The 20,597-nt window shown below is 45.2% G+C and overlaps 1 protein-coding gene and 3 long non-coding RNA genes across 7 annotated transcripts in view; 1 reads left to right on the top strand and 3 right to left on the bottom strand.

The window, feature by feature from the left end:
* Positions 1-19,708, top strand: part of LOC105492957 (LIM homeobox transcription factor 1 alpha) — a 155,380-nt gene extending 135,672 nt beyond the window's left edge. For 2 of the 3 annotated variants that reach the window (XM_011760347.2, XM_011760346.2), the window contains exons 5-9: positions 8,060-8,232; positions 11,104-11,181; positions 13,443-13,512; positions 15,537-15,707; positions 17,533-19,708. In XM_011760347.2, coding sequence (XP_011758649.1) covers positions 8,060-8,232; positions 11,104-11,181; positions 13,443-13,512; positions 15,537-15,707; positions 17,533-17,693 — 653 coding nt within the window. In that variant the 3' untranslated portion in view covers positions 17,694-19,708. The remainder of the gene's footprint in view (positions 1-8,059; positions 8,233-11,103; positions 11,182-13,442; positions 13,513-15,536; positions 15,708-17,532) is intronic. The other variant, XM_071074807.1, reaches the window with a different exon arrangement.
* On the bottom strand, positions 2,757-5,814 carry LOC105492955 (uncharacterized). Its single transcript, XR_011608449.1, has 3 exons — positions 5,584-5,814; positions 4,440-4,722; positions 2,757-3,260 (listed from the first exon to the last, which is right to left on the bottom strand). It is a non-coding gene; the product is annotated as an uncharacterized lncRNA (long non-coding RNA).
* LOC139357463 (uncharacterized) lies at positions 8,902-10,663 on the bottom strand. The gene is made up of 3 exons (XR_011610644.1): positions 10,543-10,663; positions 10,297-10,437; positions 8,902-9,040 (listed from the first exon to the last, which is right to left on the bottom strand). It is a non-coding gene; the product is annotated as an uncharacterized lncRNA (long non-coding RNA).
* On the bottom strand, positions 11,192-17,553 carry LOC105492956 (uncharacterized). 2 transcript variants are annotated; one of them, XR_011610634.1, is made up of 5 exons: positions 17,492-17,553; positions 16,919-17,004; positions 15,801-16,068; positions 13,747-13,900; positions 11,192-11,347 (listed from the first exon to the last, which is right to left on the bottom strand). It is a non-coding gene; the product is annotated as an uncharacterized lncRNA (long non-coding RNA). The 2 variants fall into 2 exon arrangements; XR_011610635.1 differs by having other exon boundaries at positions 13,747-13,862.
* Positions 19,709-20,597: the final 889 nt, after the last annotated feature.

Genomic DNA, 20,597 nt, shown 5'->3' with positions numbered 1-20,597 from the left:
ACTGATGCAAATCCACAATAATTCTACCAATCAGTTCCAATACTGTCCTGTTTTCCTGAATACCTCCCAAGCACAAGGTCTCCCTTCATGAGCACCAGCCAGCTGAGGAAAGCAAAGGGAGAGGCATCCAGGCTGTGGCCGGCTGCCAGCACTCAGAGTGGAGACACACAGCTCCCCTTTGGGGCCTGCCTGGACGTCTGGGCTGGAATGCCCTGCCTCTGACCTGCCCAGCCCCTCCCCCTGCCTGGCACAGAAACCCCCATCTGCAGTGGACATCTTTGAACAAAGGTGTCTTTCTTGGGACACTTTACCTACGGCCTGACTCTGGCATGCAGCTTGGTTTCTGTCTGCTCTGCTCCTGGAGTGCTTAGTGCACTGTGCTTGGAGATTTTCCTTGCATTCACCCTGGTGGGGATTGCAGTGGCAGGGCAAGATAGTTGGGGGGTGTAGCGGGGGAGACGGGAGGGCCTGGGGAGATATGGGGATTTAAAATAAGCTCTGCCCCTTTTGTACTGAAAAGAATGGTTTTTCCAGCAGGAGCTCAGGGTCAACTTTTCACCCCCTCCAGAAAACCTTCTTTCTTTCCTCACTCTTTAATAACAATAATGCTGCCTGTAGTTAGACAGCACCTGATATTTTGCAAGCACCACATATCCTTGGATCTTTACGACAACCCGTGAGGCAAGTCAAGAAGGCAGGGAGAGATAGGGGTTGAAGAAAGAGCATCCCAGCTGTGTGTCCTTGGGCAAAAGATCACCTTACTTTCTTCTTGGGCCTCAGTTTGCTCATCTGTAAAAAACTGATAACAAGGCATTTCCTGCCTCATAGGGTTATGGTAGAAACAGTGAAACAATGCAATTATAAAGTGATGCCATGTCAAGTATTAGGTAAACATAAGGAGTTTTTAATTCATCTCATAGATGTAGAAATTGCATCTCAGAGACATGAGGAATTTTATCCAAGGTCACACAGCTTAGTAGCAAAATTAGGACTAGGAGGTCTCCTATTTTACAGCCAAAGTTACTTTCCACCACTCCACATACCTTCCCATAGGAAGAGTAATCTTTAGTGGTTATTAGTAATTAATGGGAGACAAAGCATTTGATTTTCAGCACACTTGGCCCGGGGCATGTAGAGGTGACTGTCAGTTGCTTACTGTGTCTGATATGCTGGCTAAACAGCCTGTTCCTTTTCTCCCTGCAGGGGTGCCTCTGGGCCTCATCTTGGAAGTAGACAAACCTTGCATGAAGCCTGACCCTGCCACCTATGCCCTGTGTCTGTTGAGACCAGTTCCTGCGCCTCTTTCAGGCTATGTTTATTCCTCGGTTAGGTGGAGTGTTCCAATAAGACCTTCCATGCCATGAAAGGCTGCCTGAGGCCCCAAAGGGCCCACACCCATCTCTGCACACACCTTCTCTCTTTCCTTCCTGGCCTTTGTAACACCTCCTTCCTCCCATTGGGCTTTCTAAATCCTCTCCTTCCTTACCTGGAAGCCTTCTTCATTCATTAACTTCTCTGGCTAATTGATACTCCTCTTTTCTAAATGCTCACACTTTTTTTTTTTCCCAGTTTTTACTATGCCTGAAGAACTTAACCACATACACTTTTATATACTTTATTATCTTTTACATGCCAACTCACTCTAACTCAGTTTCATGTTCCTTAAGAGCAAGGGGTTCTTCTTTATCCCCTCACAGTGCTAGGAACAGTGAGTGCTGAATGTGTAGTGGAATGCCAGGAACATTCATATTTGAGAAGCCTCCATTCCAGGTGAATGTCTTATTTCCATGTCACTAGGTATTTTGTGCCCTTGGCATAAAGTGCCCTGTCTCCCCTTTTCTCTCTGGCAACTACTGGTCACCATTTGTGTCATTCGTTTTCAACTCAGGTGACACCTGCACTGTGAACCCTTCCCTAGTCCCCTCTCTTAACTCCTCTGTGCAGTTATTATCTTGGTGCTGGGTCTTTCTCCTCTACTAATCACATATCTCTGTGAGAGCAGAGGCTGAATCTTCATCATCCCTGGATCCTAGGATTGTCCCTGTGCAGTGCTCCACACATGAGCCGGTAATAAATGCTTACTGAGTGTAAGACTAAATGAAAGAGCTCCAAGTCAAATCTTTTACCAGAAATTGTTTTTGGTCTGAGTTGAAACTTCCTTGAAGAACTATGTGTCAGACAGTTTCAAAACAGTAGCTACATGGACTTTGCTTTTCTAGAGAACTGCACTTTTTGCCTCTTGGATTTTAAATGCTGCTTTGAGTTCATTGCATTGAGAGCTGACCGCTGCTATTCTCAGGGAGAATGGAATTCTAGTCCTATAGTGCAGGGCAGGGACTGAATAGCTTCCTATATATCCTGTCTTCAAAAATTCCTCCCTTCTTTCTTTGCCTCCTCCCTCTACTCACAACAAATCCCAGACCCTTCCTCTACTCCCCCTGTCTAAAAGACATTTATGAGGCTCATCACTGGGGAAGCATCTGAGGCCCGTTCCTGCCTCTCCCTGCCCTAGCATGAAGGTCTGTCATCCCCTCCCTCACCCTCGCCTCCTAGGCCAAACTCAGATATCTCTTGCCCTGTTTATGGGCCGTTGGGATTTTTCCAACAACCTGAAATGAATCTCTGAGGCCCCACAGGTAGTGCAGCTCTGTCTCTGAGCCATAAACCATGGCTGGGTCTTTCATCTGCCATTGCTTATGTCATAAACGAGTGGGAGGAACAGCAAGGGGGAAAAAAAAGCCCTGAACCATTCCAGATTTTTTTTTTTTTTTAAAGAAAGGGGAAAGAAAGGCCCTGAGAAACATGTTCAAACTTTGTGCCAAGCAAATTCATTTCACTCTGGTAGGCTGTGCGTGGAGACTTAATCTCTGGACTTCCCCACTAGGAGTCAGATTTATGCTGCGTTTGTGTCTAAATGGCCTCCAGGGATGCTGACATTTGTTGTTGGAGAGCAGCGAGTGGTGTTCCTTTCATCTCCGCTGAGGGGTGTCAGCTTAAATTATGAGGGATCGCTCTGGCCTGCATCTGGGAGTGGGAGTCTCTGGCAAAGGAGAGGGGCCGCCTCTCCCTCCACTTCACTGCTCTGCTGTTTAAAGGTTTTTCTTCATCTTCTGCTCTCCAGTACTCCTCTTGGTTCTGGGGGCAATCTCCTGGCTCTTTTAGAAATGTCCTTTCTCGTGAACAAATTGATCAGTGTAAATTTTAGGCACTGCATATTTTCACGGAGAAACTGAGATCCGAGTCAGGCAGGTCTGTCCTTCCTGAAAGAGAAAACAAAAGCCTCAGTTAGTACCCCAAGAGCAGCTTGGAAACTCCCCAGGAGAGTCAGAAGGCACCATTATACCCATAATATTTACAACACAGTAGATGGAAGCTGGGTGATGGTTAACAAGGGTCCAGATTCCTGTTGGCGGCTGGGTTGTGGCATCTGTCTGTACTTTGAGAGGTGCCAAAAGCTTCCTGTGTTCCTCTATCTTCAGAATCTCTCTGGCTCGGATGTGCCAGGATGCCTAAAATTCCACACTGGTGACTGTTGGGTAGTGGCATTTCTTATTAAATGCATATACGTTATTGATTGTGGGAGAGAACACATCAAACCATGCTAACCATGAGCAGTGCTTCCTGCCTCCAGAGTCAGAGCTGGAAGAACGGGACACAGGATGTGTAAGTTTTGATGGAGAACAAGAGGTCAGGAGAGGTCTAGGGCAGGGGTTAGCAAACTATGGTATGCAGGCCAAATCTGGCCTGATGCCTGTTTTTGAAATACAGTTTTATTGGAACACAGCCGTGCCCATTCATATTGTCTGTGGTTGTTTCTGTGCTATAATTGCAGAGTTGAGTAGTTGCAACAGAGACTGTGAGGCATGCAAAGACTAAAATATTTACTCTCTGGCATTTTCAGGAAATGTCTGTAGACTCCTGGTCTAGAGCATGAAGTGCTTCTTAGAAAGCAAAATGGAAGGTGTAAAGGGACAGAAGAGATATCAAATAACAGGAAGGAGGACTCAAAGAAAGCAAATGCACCACAAAAGCAAGAGAAACACTCCAGAGACAAACCACCACTACTGCTGCTACCGTTAACCCTGAGCAACATGGGTTTGAACTGTGCAGGTCCACTTATATGTGTATTTTTCTTTTTTCGACCAAATGCAGACAGTATTCAAGGGCTGTGAAACCCGCATATATGCACTGTGGGAGACCCACCTTTCCTATAGCCAGGTTAGGCAGGACCAACTGTGGGACTTGTGTATGCACAGGTTTGAGTATGCACCTGAGTATATGCAGGGGTCCTGGAACCAATCCTTCTCCCCTTTCCCCTTCTCTTCTCGTTTTGAAAACATATATGTTTTTCTCTTTTCTTGTGGGGATGTGGAGAGAGGGAAGGAGTAGCCACCTGTGGTGCTCACCACGTCCCCCAAAAATAGGCCCCAATGGCTAACCTGGGAGGTGTTCTCTTCCCCTCTCTTCTCTGTTGGTTCACGATGGCACAGCAGTTCTTTGGGGATGTACACATGTCCCAGGCAAGGCTGAGGACAGCAACAGCAGTAGGAGGACCCCAGAAGGCCCTTAGCCATCCTGCCTCTGGGACTCTGAACAAACTTCAGAAATTGCACCTTCCTTCTTCAACCAGCTCCAACTCCCCCTCCCTCTGTTGCTCTCCCTTCTCACGGGCACACAGGCAGAGTCCACAAAACCAGCTCTACATGTTGGCTAGGGTCATAGCTGCAAAGAGAGAGAATTGAACACCTGTAGTGTAAAACCTTAACTGAGACTTCCCACTGATCTGAGACTGTAATTAACTGACAACATATGTCAGAACTAAGAATATGTCTTTTATGCTGAAATAATAATGATTATTATTATTTATTAAATGCCAATTATTTCCGAATGGTGCTAAATCCTTTACATATATCATCCCATTTAATTCCAACAACACTGTTACTTTCTCTGATGAGAAAATTGAGTCTTGAGAATGTGTTCAGAATCAAACACAGTAACTGGCAAAGCTAGAATTTCAGCCTGAGTTTATATAACGCTAAAGATACCATTGTAGATACCATGTCACATTGCTGTCCTGGATGGTATCAATATAAATGAACCATTGTCATTAGTTTAGACTTTACATTTTCATTAGTTATGTTATCCAGCTTATCAACATACATTTGCATCAAACTATGTGTGGAATGACTGTAGAAGGATCAATGCAAGTACTGTTTTATTGAAAAGACTGGTATGAGGCATGAGGTTTCTGGAGACAATACAATTGCATTTTAAAATATATTCTATACTAGGGATTTCCCAACTTTCTTTTGCGAGCCTGGCCTGCAGACTCAGCCTCTTTTCTTGCCTACCTTGAAGGAGATCTGCATGATCCCTGGGCTGGGGCATTAGCTCCATTTCCTCAGAAATGTCACTGAAGTCATCACTAGTGCTAGAGGAGCATCGTTTTTACCCCTGGGAGTCCATCACCAGAGAGAATTGCTGGCCTCACTAAACACCAAAGTTTGGGGTGCCTCTGAGCAGTAGGATCAGTAGGGTCTAGCAAGGGCAAATCTGTGCAGTCAATGGCTTTCTTTTTCCTACCTTTTATCCTCTTGTGGGATCTTCTTATTTTCCTGAGGCTCTTAGTTCTTAAGTGCTTGTTTTTTCCTTGCCATTCTGAAAACCTTCTAGGAAGATTTTATAATCACACCAAGGTTATATCTGAGATCAGCTTACCACATCAGCCCCTGGAAAACAGCAACCTCAGACTTTAAGATGCCAGAGTAGCCACCCCTCGTCATGAGGATTCTTGCTTTAACTTTCTTCTTTAATCTTGTGGGGGCTTTTATTTGTACTATTGAGAGTGGTGAGGCAGAAGGAAAAGACACCCTTTTCATACCGTCTATTAAGGGCTGCCTGAGTGCCAGGACTGTGTTAGTTGATTTACACACAACAACCCTACTTCTGTGACACCCACTGTGTGGGATTATTGTTGTCGCTATGTAGATATGGAAACCAAGGCTCAGCAACATGACATAACTTGCACAGGGCCATACTTATACAGCATGGGGTCAGAACTGGGATGGAAACCTAGGTCTGCCTGTATCAGTCCCTTTTCAATTATATTGAAAGGGCCATGTCCTCAAGGAACTCAGAATTTAGTGTTCCTTTCATGTTCAACCTTGTTTGTTCAAATGTTCATGGAAAGAAGCAGCCACTGTCCTTTCAGATTAAATAAGTTTTTTGGATCTGGCAGAGCCGAAAATGAGAACTCGGCTAATGTCTACACTAAAACAGCATATGCCCAGGAGCATCCTTCACAGAGGAGGGCAGGAGGAAAGAGAAAGGATGTGTAGCTCACACACAGTGCGTCCTTTCATCTTTGCTTTCTTGAAGTGGCCAGAAGGGACTGGCACAGGGGAAAGCCATTGAGGCAAAGATGTTCACTGGAGAAAAGAGGGTAGTTGAGCTCTGTGAGAACCCAGAGAAAAATTAGGTTCTTGTTAGATCATTTGGGCATAGAATTGCCTATGGCTTTTATTATCATTATTTTGTTTCAGAGACAGTCTTGCTCTGTCACCCAGGCTGGAGTACAGTGGCGTGATCTTGGCTCGCTGCAACCTCCGCCTCCCGGATTCAAGCGATTCTCCTGGATCAGCCTCCCAAGTAGCTGGGATTACAGGTGCCCGCCACCACATCCAGCTAATTTTTTGTATTTTTAGTAGAGACAGAGCTTTGCCCAGGCTGGTCTCAAACTCCTGAGCTCAGGCAATCCACCCACCCCAGCCTCCCAAAGTGTTAGGTTTATAGGCATGAGCCACCACACCTGGCCTGCCTACGGCTTTTAATGCCAAAAGTAAAAAGAAGACTCTCTTACGCAGGTATGTCCCAGACCCTAGAAGCACTTTCTCAGGAGTGTGATGTCTGTGGAATGTAAGAGGTAGCTTGGAAAAAAACAGTGACATATACTAGAGGTTTTATTTCCCTTCAGAGTTAACCCTCGTGTTGTTCACTGCTTATAGAGTTGAAGTATTTCAAATAGTTAGACAATTACTTTAACACTAGAGAGTTATTTACTTTACAGAAAAGCAATGTTGACTAGTTATCAGTGTTATCTGTCTGTTCTGAATTACCTGTACTGGCAGATGATCTAATGCTTTTCTCTATGGCCTTTTTAATAGTAGTATTTTCTACCACTTGGCAGTAACTAGAGTTTCAGACATAGTCTCTAGGTCTAGTCTTGAAAAATGATGTCTAAGAAATAATATTAGTCATCAACACTCATTGAGCACTTATTATATGTCAAGGCTCATTGGCATTTAGGGCACTCAGTACCGTATTAGTATAAACTCATTTAATCCTCACAGCAACCCCAATGAAGTAGATTCTCGTATATATCACTATTTTGCAGAAGAGTACATTTAGTTGTAGAGAGTTAAGTAACTTGCCTGTATTAGTCCATTTTCACACTGCCATAAAGACGTACCTGAGACTGGGTAATTTATAAAGAAAAAAACCTTAATTGACTCACAGTTCTGCATGGCTGGGGAAGCCTCAGGGAGCTTTCAATCATGGCAGAAAGTGAAGGGGAAGAAGGCAGGTCTTACCATGGCAAAGCAGGAGAGAAAGAGTGCAAAAGAAGCCACATACTTTTAAACCATCAGATCATGTGAGAACTTACTCACTATCACAAGATCAGCATAGGGGAAACCGCCCCCGTGATCCAATCACCTCCCACTATGTCCCTCCCTCAACACGTGGAGATGACAATTCTGCGGACCCAGAGCCAAACCATATCATTGCCCAAGGCCACACAGCTAGTAAATGTGGAGCCAGGATATGATGCTGTGATAAAGCCTGAGGTGTAATGGTGGACTTTCTGCTGCCTGTCTCTGGGTTTTAGAAGTATTTTTCTTAGCCTCTTCCTGGAAGCTTTCAAATCAATACCACATAGGTTATTGCTCTCATACATAAAGGCATCCTGGAAATGTGGTCCTGGAGGACTTGCTATGGAATAACATACAGCTCCAGGAACTGGCTTTCAGGGACTGACAACATTGTCTTTTGCTTCTTTTAGGTAAAAGTGATGATGAAGAAAGTCTTTGCAAGTCAGCCCACGGGGCAGGGAAAGGAACTGCTGAGGAAGGCAAGGACCATAAGCGCCCCAAACGTCCGAGAACCATCTTGACAACTCAACAGAGGCGAGCATTCAAGGCCTCATTTGAAGTATCCTCCAAGCCCTGCAGGAAGGTATAGGAGGGAGCAGGGAGGAAAAGGAGCTGGGTCCCACTTCTCTGTGTGCACTCAGACCCCTCTGGGATCTCAGTGGACATTGGGGGTCAGAGTGGTGAGGAAGGCTGTTTAGACAGAGCCTGCACAGGTGGCTCAAGCCCTGTTGGAGACTCCAGAGATCACTAAGCTGTGGCCAGGATGTGATAGACTCTCCCCAAGCTTTCATATGTGCACACCAACTCCACTTTTCATTTCATGGAGCACACCTTTCATTTCATGGAGCACAATGGGAACAGTAATAATGATAGGTGCCCATTGTGGTGTAGACCCAGATGCTGTAAAACAAAGAGTATAAAAACACAGTGGCTTGCAGTATGTACTCTTTTTTGAGTCTGGCTTTTTCCACTTGGTGTGGTGATTTGGGGATTGATTCATTCTTATTTCAGCATTCCACTGTAAAGGTGTGCCATGGTTGGTTTGTCCATGCACCTGTTGATGGGTGTTTGGGGTTGTATCTAGTTTGGGACTGTTTCAAATAGGACTGCTATGAACATTCATGTAAAAAATATACAGTGGTTTAATGAGATAGGAGTTTATTCTCTTCCATCACAGTCCAGAGGTGATCAAGGCAAGGCTCGTGGGTGGCTCTGTTATCCATCTCCCGGGTTCAAGCGACTGCTCCAGTTGTCACCATGTTTCTGGTCACCAGGTAGAGAAAGAGCAAATGGAGGGCAAGCACCCTGCTTTTTAAGGATGTATCCAGGGGTTGCTCAAATCATTTCTCCTCATATGTTTTGGCCAAAATGTAGTCCTGTGGCCACACTTCCTACAGGGAAAGTTGGGAAATGAGTCTGTCTGGGTGACCAAGAGCCTTGCTAAACTTAGTGATTCAATTACTCATAGGAGGAAGAAAGAATAGATATTGGGGACAATTAGCAGTCTCTGCCATAAATAGCAGCGCCCATTTATTGAGTACTTATTGTTTATCGACTGCCTGTCATATACTGAGTACTATCTTTTACATGATAAAAATAAAGAAAACAGGGTATTCTTTACTGAAATTCAAAAAGGAAATATATTTTGAAAAAATGTTAGCATTATTTTTCCTGCATCCTTTTCTGTATGAGTCAGCTTTGTCTGTGATAAAACAAACAAACAAACAAAAAGTCATCATGGCTCCCAACAAACATCTATTTTCCCTTCTTGGACTGTGCATTGGCTGTGGCCCAGTGGGGTGCAGGTTCCAGCCTGCTCCACCTGTCTGTCATTCGAGGGTCCAGGCTGAAAGAGCAGCCCTCTCCTGGGCATGTTGTTCTCATGAGGATGGCAGGAGGCAAGAGGCCAAGTGAAAGTGGGAAGCCCATCGAAAACCTCTTGCTGGATATCAGACATATCACATCCCACAGGCCAAAGCAAGGCATGGGCTTAGCCCAGCATAGGTGCAGTGGTGAAGCACACACCCACCACAGAGCAGGGGAGGGAAGGATAGATATTTATTGAGCAATAATCTAGCCTATCACAACTTCTGACCTTCGGAAAGATTCAGTTGCAGACTCACTTTTTCTGCCCTTTCAGCTCCTTATGCTCCAAGAGAGGTATGGTAGAAAGTGAAATGCCCCCAAATTGGGCTTGCACCAGGACAAATTATAATCTTCCTCACTTATTTACTTCTTCCATGTATACTAAACTCCCAGCCCATGTATGGCTTTGTGCTGAGTGCTTGTCCCGGGCAGCTTCCAAGTAACCAGCAAGGAGATGCGTGTACACATTACTGTAACACCAGAGAGGGGGCTCTGAGGACCATAACAGAGGGGAAGCCAGGAAGCAAGGCAAGGGAAAGGTCACTTTGGTCTAGGCAATCAGGCAAGGCTTTGTGGAACAGGTGGCTTTTGAGCTGGGCCTCTGAGAAATGGATAGGGTTTCAGCAGGTGGAGGTGGGCCCCTGAGTACACTCCTATTTTAATTGACTTCGCAGAAGGATGTGCTGCAAAAACCTGTTCTAATCATTCCACTTCTAAGCCTTGCCCCAAGTGGCATGATAAAGGGGAAGTATTTCTCAAGGCCTCAGTTTGCTCTACTCACACGTTTATTCAAGGAGCTCTTTCAATCCCATCTTCTCCCCAGGATCTAATCAAGAGAGGGCAGTGTCTCTCAGGTCCCCTCCGAAAATCTGTGCTTCTTGCCCTTTCTCTTCTCGACACCTTGCCAGACCTCACTGTGTGCCTGTATGGTGGGCAGATGTTTCCATGTATCTCTTTATTATCTGGATCCCAGTTGTGCTGTCTCCGCCACAGCCCTGGCACACATGCTGGCCTCAGAGTTGTCTACCTGGCTCTGCCAGATTCCAGATGGCTCTCATCTTATTCTCTTTGGGCAGGGCTCACTCGAGGTAGCAGTTAATGTGGATATTTGTGAAACACCCAAAGTTACATAGAGACATGAGGGACAAAACCAAAAATTAAGGTCAATGAATTTAGGCAAGAGAGGAGAGCAAGAGAGAGCCATTTGTTTTTCCAAAGTGATTTTCACTCAGATCTCCTGAAGTAGGTCAATGCATATGCATGGCTTATAGCTAAAGCGCAACAATAGACTAATGTCTAAACCACTTGAAGGCCTAATTTCCAGAGCAAGAGAAATCCAGAAACACCTCTTGGGAATGCACATGTAAATTAATAATTATTATTTTGTTTCTTTACCTGGTGAAGGACTTTCTCTCTACCTGAAGGGAAGCAATGTTCTCGTGTTTGTGTTTATGCTCAACATTAAAAATTATCCAGCTCCTAGAGCGGATACAGTCTTTTGGCCTCCTCATGTATTATATAAAAGACGTTCTACCTCCTACCCTGAGATGCCAATGTGCCTACATTTCTCATATTCAATTTTTCCAAGGTGAGAGAGACTCTGGCCGCAGAGACAGGACTGAGTGTTCGTGTTGTCCAGGTGTGGTTCCAGAACCAGAGAGCGAAGGTAACCTTTTTCTTACTTTTATCTGTCCCCGTGTTGCTGGTTTCCTGAAATAATCACAGTAGAACATTGTACTTGCTGCCAGGTTTTCTCACCTTAGCTCATTGGATAGAGTAGTTCTCTTGATTCAAAAATTCTGTTATCAATAGTTATTTTGGCCACAGCAGCCCTGCAGAAGGGGAGAGAGAAGGCATTCGTTTTAGTGAAATTGCTTGTATTTTCCTAGTGGCCATGACTGTGAATTTGGCCAGCCATCTGTATGAATAAATGTCTTTCTGTGTCTTTTGGTAAAAGCATGTTCCTTAATTCATATTTATTTATCGCAAATACCAGAGTTGTTTTAAAAGTAGCATGCATATGACTGGTCCAAGACAATGTTATGACAGGGTAGAATGAATGCCTTTTCTTACTTCTCCCAGGGCCCAGCCCTCACTAATACAGGCCCAAGCCGTCATACTGTCCTCTGGATCCAATGAAGCTCTATATTCCCTCATCATAGTTTCAGTTTTAGACCTTTTACTCATTCATCTTCTTACCTCTAAAAATACATGTGTCCTGTGGACTGTTTCTCAAGAGCCCTGATCTTTAGTGGATGATATGAGGAAAAAACAAACTCTATATTTCCTCTGCTCTTACACTACAACAATCAGTGCAGAATGCTTCTGTGACAAAATATGTGGAGATATTCTCCATACGCCAAGCAGGCAATCAATTGTGCAGTGGATACCAACTGGGTGTCCTCTAATTCTGACACTCTCTACCTGGAAATAGTGTCAGACTTCACAGGTTGAGGGTTCGGTCCCACAAGACTGCCCTCCCCTTCAAATGCCAATTGCAAGCTCTAGGTTGTTTTACCTGTGCTTTGGACCAGCTAGCTATAAATTGGGATTCCCGTGACCCCACTCCTTGGGTTTGATAAATTTGCTAGAGCATCTCACAGAACTCAGGGAAATACTTACTTATATTTACTGCTTTATTATTGAGGATATTACAATGGATGCAAATGAAGTGATGCATATGGCAAGAAATGGGGGAAGGGTGTGAAGCTTCCATGCCCTCCCTGTGTACCCCAGTCTCCAGGTATCTCCATGTATTCAGCTGTCTGGAAGCTCTCGATCCCTATCCTTTTGGGGTTTTATGGAGGTTTCTTTATGTAGGCATGATTAATTAAATCACTGGCCACTGACGGTCAGTTTAACTTTCAGCCCATCCCTTTTCCACAGAGGTTTGGAGGTGGGGCTGAATGTTCCAACCATCTAATCACACCCGGGTCTTTCTGATTATCAGCCTCCACTCTGAAGCTACCTAGAGGCTGACAGTGGTCAGTCAGTCATTAACATTCAAATAGGCATCGCTTTGGAGAGTCCAAAAATTTTAGGAATCGTATACCAAAAAACAGGGTCGACAACCAAATATATCCTTTACAGTATCACAGGTTATCTCTTTATTTGATCATGATTGGTTAAGGTAGCATTTCCCTAAATGACATCCTCGGAACAGGGCTATTGATGTGTTATTCCACCAAAGAAAGACTCCATGGTGCGATAAGTTACAGAGGCCCTGTAGTCTATGGATTCATAAAGCACAGGGGCCCATTTAAAGGTCTGAAAAATCTTACAATAGAGAAAATGTTTACAAAAATCTAGTGTTTCCTACACACAGACACTTACACGCACTCAAAGTATATGTCAACATCTCATGGAACCCTAATGCTCTATGGAACACAGTTTGAGAAACATTGAGTTAAAATATTCCTTCAGGGAAGCTTGCATGTTAGCAGGGTACCTTGGAAGAGGCATGAATGTCTGGGTAGGCTCATCTCAAACTTAAGGGCCAGTAGACAGGGAGGGGGAAAGGAACAGCCTCTGGGCTGATCCTAAATCACAACCTGTCAGTATCCTCTTGCTCCATACGTCTAGGCTGGGCTGCAAATTTCACAGTCACACACTTATTACCTAATGTAAAATGGTCACACCACAAGCAGCAAGTTTTGTTTGCTGAGGGAACATCCCTGTTTCTGCTAAGACAAGCTGCACCCCTGCTTCCCGGTCAGCTGTCTTTATACTGCTGCAGAGTAGAAGAGCTCTCAGCTGCAATGCTTCTAGCACACGGGGCTGGCCACTGCGGCTCCTTTCCTAAGTAAGAGCTAGAGCTTTGCCAACAAGCCCTCTCCCAGGGAAGGCGTCGCTTCCAGGCCCCCACCTTACCATGTGAACATGCTGCAGGTCACCTGACTTCTAATCCTGTGGTCCTCTCCTTATCAGATGAAGAAGCTGGCCAGGCGACAGCAGCAGCAGCAGCAAGATCAGCAAAACACCCAGAGGCTGAGCTCTGGTAAGCTGGTGCCTCCTCCCAGGCAGTTCTGGCTGGAATCCAGGCTGTTCCTACCAGAGGCCTCCCACTACCCAGCTCTTTGGATGACATATCTGGACTCAGTGAAGCCTAGACCATACCCGCTGGAGAGATAAGGCCTTCAAGGGAGGACTGAGCCATGAGGAACTTGTGAGAGGGCTGAGGACGCCTGAGCTGCATGCAGGCTTAGAGCTGCTAATTGGGGATGGCACTGACCTTATCCACAGCGTCCGGGCCTGGATCCCACCACAGTGTCAGGGAGAATGTGTCAGGACTACTTGCAGAGTCACAGATACGTTCAGTTTCTCATCTTGCTTAGTTCTCCTTCCAGGCTAATTGATTTAATAGAAGATGCCTCGGTGACTTGCCTCTTTCCAAAATAATGTAAAGTAGTAAAAATAATGATAGTAAAATAACAATGCCCTCCTTTGTTGAACAGTTTTATAGATTGGTGATCTCATACATGCTGACTTGACTTTTACAACACCCACTCCGGGAGGTGAGTGGAGAAGTTGTTATTATCCCCATCTCACAGATGAGCGAACAAAGGCTCTGCAAGACTGAATGTGGCCCTAGATCAGTAAGGGAGGGGGCTGGAACTGGAACACTGTGTTCCACAGGCCATGCTGCCTTCTCATCTCTACCCAGGTGTACTTTTAAAAAAGTCAGAGTGATATGAGGATTAGGGAGGAGGGTGAAGAGGTACAGACTGTGGGAGACTTCATGGAAGTTAAAAGAAAAAAAACAAACAAGAAATACTATATTAGAACAATGTCATTCTTAAAGGCTATGCCCCTCACCCCCCAACTCAGCTATCCAGAATTCCTTGAATGGTTTGTACCTTAAAACAGGGCTTCTTACATTTTAATATGCATGTAAATCACCTGGGAGTTTGGTGAAGTGCAGATTCCAATTCATAAGGAAGGTCTGGGTGGGCCACAAGATTATGCCTCTTTAACAAGCTTTTCGGTGGTGCCATTGCTGCTAGTCTGTGGACCACACTTTGAAGTCTGTGGAATGTGATCCTAGTTCTCAGGCCCCTCAGCACAGCCTCTTATCCTCATATGGACCCTGCCTTGTGCTTGGCATCAGGTCTAGGCTTAATCTAGAATTTGACTCTTGCAGCCAAGAGTTCCCTTAGTTTCTTACCTTCTAGACTAAACGGTATGTTAACAACAAGGTAGAAGTTAGGGAGAGAAGAAATAAAACAGGGCATGGGTGTGGGGAAGGGTGGAGCAGCAAGCTGGTTAGATCTGAATTCTTCCCTCAGCTCCACCCCTAAGGCTCTTTTTGTGGGAGCAACTTTGCCTTGTTCCTCAGGCTGTGTGCATCCCTAGGGTAGGGCCCTAATGCCTGCTAGTCCTACCTCACAGGACCCCTGTGCAGTTCAAAGGGAGAAGAATGCATCAAAGCATTGTGAGAACACAAACTCATATGGCTTGGGACTTAGTTTACATAATTCTAAAGGAAGCTCCAAAGGTAGACTTAAGAAAGCAGAGGCTGGTGGGAAATAGTATCTGTTCTTCCCATGTTCAGAGAACCTCAGCAAGATGTGGAGGCAGGAAGTGAATCCTGCTTTTCTTATAAAATTCTATCTACAAGCATAGCAAGCTATAATTCCAAAGCATACACAGTCCTATGGAATCTTCCCATCAGCCCCATGAAGTCAACAGGTCACAGCTCCCACTTGACTGATGGGCTCATACTGATTTATCATAGAAAGATCTTTAGATACATCTATTCTAGTGACTGCCAAACATGTGGCTAGCATCACAACCTTTTGTTGAAATGATATATTTCAAGGATGTTCTCAAAGTTCAACATCCCAGCCCCTACCCTATTCCTATCCTCCAAAGTGATTGCTGATGGCCTCTGGTAGGACAAAGACTGGAACCACTGATGTCACCTCATCCCATTTTATTTTATAAATGAGGGAATCAGGACCCAGGGAAGTCACATGCCAGGCTGCACATTGAGAATGACCTGGCTGCTTCTTTGTTCCACAGCTCAGACAAATGGTGGTGGGAGTGCTGGGATGGAAGGAATCATGAACCCCTACACAGCTCTGCCCACCCCACAGCAGCTCCTGGCCATCGAGCAGAGTGTCTACAGCTCAGATCCCTTCCGACAGGGTCTCACCCCACCCCAGATGCCTGGAGACCACATGCACCCTTATGGTAAGAGGGACTCAAGCCCCCCGGGCCCTCTCATATCTTGTATGGGTTTCTCATTCCCTCCTAAACACATCTACGCAGTTCCCAGATGCTCACCGAAGCTCCAAAGCAGAATAATGTGCCCTACAAAATACTGCTAGAATCGCCTAACCAATGGCTACAGGAGAAAGACCTTCATGCATATTCATTAGTGACCCTTCCATTTATCTTGTTTTCAAAGCTTCTTGTTTGTTGGTTTTTAACAGGAAGTTGTGCTCTCCTTGTAGACCTGTTTGTTGTCATTGAATTCTGCAAGTCTTGCGCTTTCATGCCAGATGTCAGCAGTATCAGTGCTACGGAAGGCCTTAATTAAGCAAACATTTGCCTAAAGTAAGAAAAGATATAAAAAGCACAGAAGACAAATTTTCTATCTGGACTATCCTACTATGGATACCAATAGGTGTTCTCATTTAACTAGTGAAACATAAACTGACTTGTAAAGTGAAAAGTATCTCCCTTATACCCACCCCACCCAAAGAAGCATTGATTTAAATGCTGCATATATGGATAGCTGAGCCTCTCCCACTTACCCAGCTTTGTGCTTAAGCTAATGGACAACAACTGGGGGCCTGAGGACCCAGAGTAGGGGGCTGGGTGAGCTTTGGAGTGAAGGCTCAAGTTAAACCTCAACCAAATATAGGGCATTACATTTTTATACAGAGAAGGATAGTGGTGTATGTAATGCATTGGTCTATACTGTGTAATCTGATAAATTACACTGACAGTTAAAAAATAATTTTATGCAGCAAGCCTTCAAAACATTACTATCAGAGATTCATGTCACAGATCACAGATTTTGTTAAACAACTTCTTTCTTGCCTTCATTTAAAAAAAAAAAATCTGTTGTTAAAATCACCCCTACCTTCCCATATCACACATTCAGCAAACATTTATTAAGATTTGGCCCTTGGCAAGCCCTTCACTGGCCGACCCCATTCATTGGATGTTCAGTGATAGCCACCCTCTTGGCTTCCTTAGAAGGCACAGGTCACATCTGTACCATTCTTTACTCCACCACTGTGGGAAAACAGGGCAACTACATTTTTTTGCGAATTCTTTTCAGTGTCAGAGGTTGTATTACTTAAAGTATCCCTGTGATGACTCCTTTAATAAAATGAATATTTAAAGCCCCATGACAAGTTGTATAAACTCCAGTTTTCACCTCTCCTATTTACCTGAAGTGGAGGCAGAACATTCTTTGCCTCCACGTCCTGGTTGCAGTGATTTCTCAGCTGTTCCACTGTGTGCCCTACTGGCTTCCCTATGAAAGGTATAAATTAGTTGAAGGTAGGCACCTAACCTTCCTTTCCATTACAAATTTGGGGTAACACCTGATAGCTAGTAGACCCTTGGTATTTGAAAGAATAAATGTTATCACAGGAGTTTTCATTAACCTCACTCAAAGAGCTTTTTTTTTGGTTTTGTTTTTTTGTTGGTTTTACCATCCCTTCTTCAAGCATCATTTTTTAGGCCCAAGTCCTGTGGGAGCTCTGCCCTGTCTCTCCAGCCTCTGGTGACATGTCCTGCCTACTCCCCACACTCCCTGTCTAGACACTGTGACATTTGCTTATGCTGCACTCAATTTAGCACTTTGTCATGTCCTGGTTTAGATTGTTTTCACTTGTTGCACTTTGGACACGAGCTGCCTAAAGAGAATACAGACTTTTTGTAGAAAGTTTCACATGGGACATGTGCTCAGGCAACACTTGTTGAATTCAGCTGAATATCCTGACACTGAAATGAGTCACCTCTTCCAGACCCTCATGCCAGTGTTTCCTCTCCATTTCAGGTGCCGAGCCCCTTTTCCACGACCTGGATAGCGACGACACCTCCCTCAGTAACCTGGGTGACTGTTTCCTAGCAACCTCAGAAGCTGGACCTCTGCAGTCCAGAGTGGGAAACCCCATTGACCACCTGTACTCCATGCAGAATTCTTACTTCACCTCTTGAGTCTTCCCCTAGAGTCCTGTGACTAGGCTCCCATATGGAACAACCATATTCTGTGAGGGGTCACTGGCTTTGGGACAGGGAGGCCAGGGAAGAGGTGGGTTGGGGAGGGAGTTTTATTGGGGATGCTGTTGTATAATGATATGGTGTAGCTCAGCATTTCCAAAGACTGAATACATTATGGATTGCATAGTTTAATGTTTCTAATAAGAGTCTTAGCATTAGATATGAAGATATGAAGACGTGTTTATCATTAAGGACAGGGACTTTTAATATAGACATTCTCATGCAAACTAGATACTTAGGGACTCCTAACAACTTCCCACCATGTCGGGGAAGCTCTTGTCAAGAGGTGCATATGTCTATCCATCTACTCACCCATAGACAGAAGGACAGACAGATAGATGTGTGTGTGAGTGTGTAACCTTTCATATTTTACCCTCAAAGTTTATTCCTAATTAACAGACACCAACTGTACAGCAAAAGTAACTTTATTTTCAGTGTGAACTATATTTAAGGAAATGCTTGATGCACTTAAGTTATAAAATGAGATAATTTACTTTTATAAACTTTATTTTTAGTTTGACGAGACTTGTCAGCAGGGCAGAGAGGGCTGCTCCACCTAGCCCATAGCTTTGAGTGCTTGGGTTCATTCTGTTTGCAGAGTGTCTTTCAGGTCTGGAAAGCAATTCCGTGTGGCTGATGGTGTTCTCTCTTGCATTCTTGCTCTCTTTGGGGTTGAATCACTGGGCAGGGGTGGGACAGCATAATCCCTGATCATGTTCTGAGAAAATGTAAAGCCCAGACTCCTGGGCTTTCTTTTAAATTCTGACAAGTGGTTGTTGGGCAGTGCTCGGAAGGTTGGCTCAGCTCTTGAGCTTCAGCATCTGCAAGTGTGGATGAGGCTAATAGTAGGTACCTACCTCACTGGGAAACACCAAGGCTTAATTCATTCCCAGGACACATGAGCAGGGCTGAGACTAATATCTGATATTTGTTTAAGATACAACCAGGGCACTCACTTGGCAAAGGAGGGTACATAGGGTTGCAGAGCAGGAGGGCTCCCAAACTCCCGAGGGCAGTTTTGCCTGCTGAAGTCCCTCTGCAAAGCCTGTGCTGGAGGAGACACCGGCTCAGAGCAGCTCAGAGGAATCCCAGAGTCCCGGAGTGGGGAGGAGGCGAAGGCTGAGGGGATGGAAGAGGGCCTGGTGGTGTTCTAGAGCAGGGGTGGGCAAACTGCTGCCTGCAGGCCTGCTTTCTATGGCTTGCCAGCCAAGAATGGTTTTTACTTTTTTTTTGAGGTCATTAAAAAAAAAGGAGAAGAAGAATATATAACAGGCTGTCTGTGGCCTGGAAATCCTGAAATATTTGCTATCTGTGTTGTCTGGCCCTTACAGAAAAAGTTTGGGGCCCCTTGTTTTAGAGGGTCTGTTTCTAAAGAACCTCATGGAGCTCATAGAGGCAGAAGGGTCCGGTGGAAACCCTTGGCTCTTCCTTCCAACTCACTCTTCTGATCCTCAGCACAGAAGACCCAGCAGCCATTGTACATGGAGACAGTTCCACACCCTCCAGTTGTGGTGCTAGGATGGGATCGTTCTGTGCTAGGAAGCCTCCTGGGAAACCAGAATGAGTTGGTGGGGAAGACAGAGGGTCACTGTGGACCTATCCGGGAGGGGCCGGGACAGGCTTGGCCTCACTTCTGGGGACATCATTGGAGACTTGAACATAGAGACACGTCCCTATCACTCTGGCAAGGCCAGAGGGAACATGTCCCCTTATGGTAGCGTCTATGTCGTGTGATTTTTTTGTGCTCTTGTTTATAATTTATGCAAACCACCAAGAAACCCAAACCAGTCTGATGAGTGAAAATTATGCAGATGCTGTATGGCCCCACAGGTTTCTGTGGTAAAGACCAGTTGGAGAATGTAGCAGATACTATGTGAGTGAAAATGAATAGAGATCCTTATTCCACTCCTTAATGGCATACCAAGATGAAATTAAAAATCTCTTACAAATGAGCTGTTGTTTATTCAGGGATTGGATGGTGGGTGGGGAACCAGGGGGGCATGGGAGTTTTGTCTACAAAGCCATGGGGATGAGCTTATGGCAAAGCTTTGAATGAATGGAAAGGATGACTACAGCAAAACATAAGGAGAAAAGGGTCTTCAACTTCTTGCCAAGATGGACAAAGACCCCAGTCTTGACCCCACAGAAGGAGGCAGTGGAAGCTTTCCATCACCACCATCAAGTTCCCTCAGGGCAGAGCAGTTTGCGACATGTGATGAGGGAACACTTGCTTGGAAATCAGAACAGAGTGACGGGGCAGGAGAAGGATTTCTCATGCAGGACTGAAGGCAGATGCCCAGCCAGAATGGGAGAGCCAGGCAGCAGACAGTGGCTCCCTGACAGAGTCTCCCAAAGTTATCAACAATTTTCAATGTGATATATGGTGGGCAAATAGGACTATGGAGAGAAGAAGTCAGGAAGCAGTATGGATGTAAGACCAGGAGACATACTCACGGGCGGGGGGGGGGGACTGTTTTTTGTCTGTTTTCTGCCCCACTTGCAATTGTTCAAAGCTTGCAACCCCCACCTCTGGCTCACTCACCATATGTTAGAAGCTGGCTCTTCCTCTTGCTGAGGGCCTGGAAGGAGATAGATGTGTATTATAAGGCCAGGTTGACAGGAGGAGCCCACTGAGGAGGCCTTATCTCAGATTGGCCTCCACTGGGCAGACCTTAGTTCCTAACTCCAGCTTCCTGGGAGAGCCCAGGCACAAGCCCTTTACCCCTCATATTTGCCTAGTGAGCAACGACCTGACCTTCAGAATCAGCATACGTGGCCTTCTCAAGCCTACAAGGCTGGGTTAGGTGCCTATATGGACTACTTGGACTAATGCTACCTGCT

The sequence above is a fragment of the Macaca nemestrina genome, chromosome 1 (genome assembly GCF_043159975.1).
Source record: "Macaca nemestrina isolate mMacNem1 chromosome 1, mMacNem.hap1, whole genome shotgun sequence".
NCBI lineage: Eukaryota > Metazoa > Chordata > Mammalia > Primates > Cercopithecidae > Macaca > Macaca nemestrina.
Note: the sequence above shows the minus strand (reverse complement) of the source record. Positions and strands in the feature narration are given on the sequence as shown.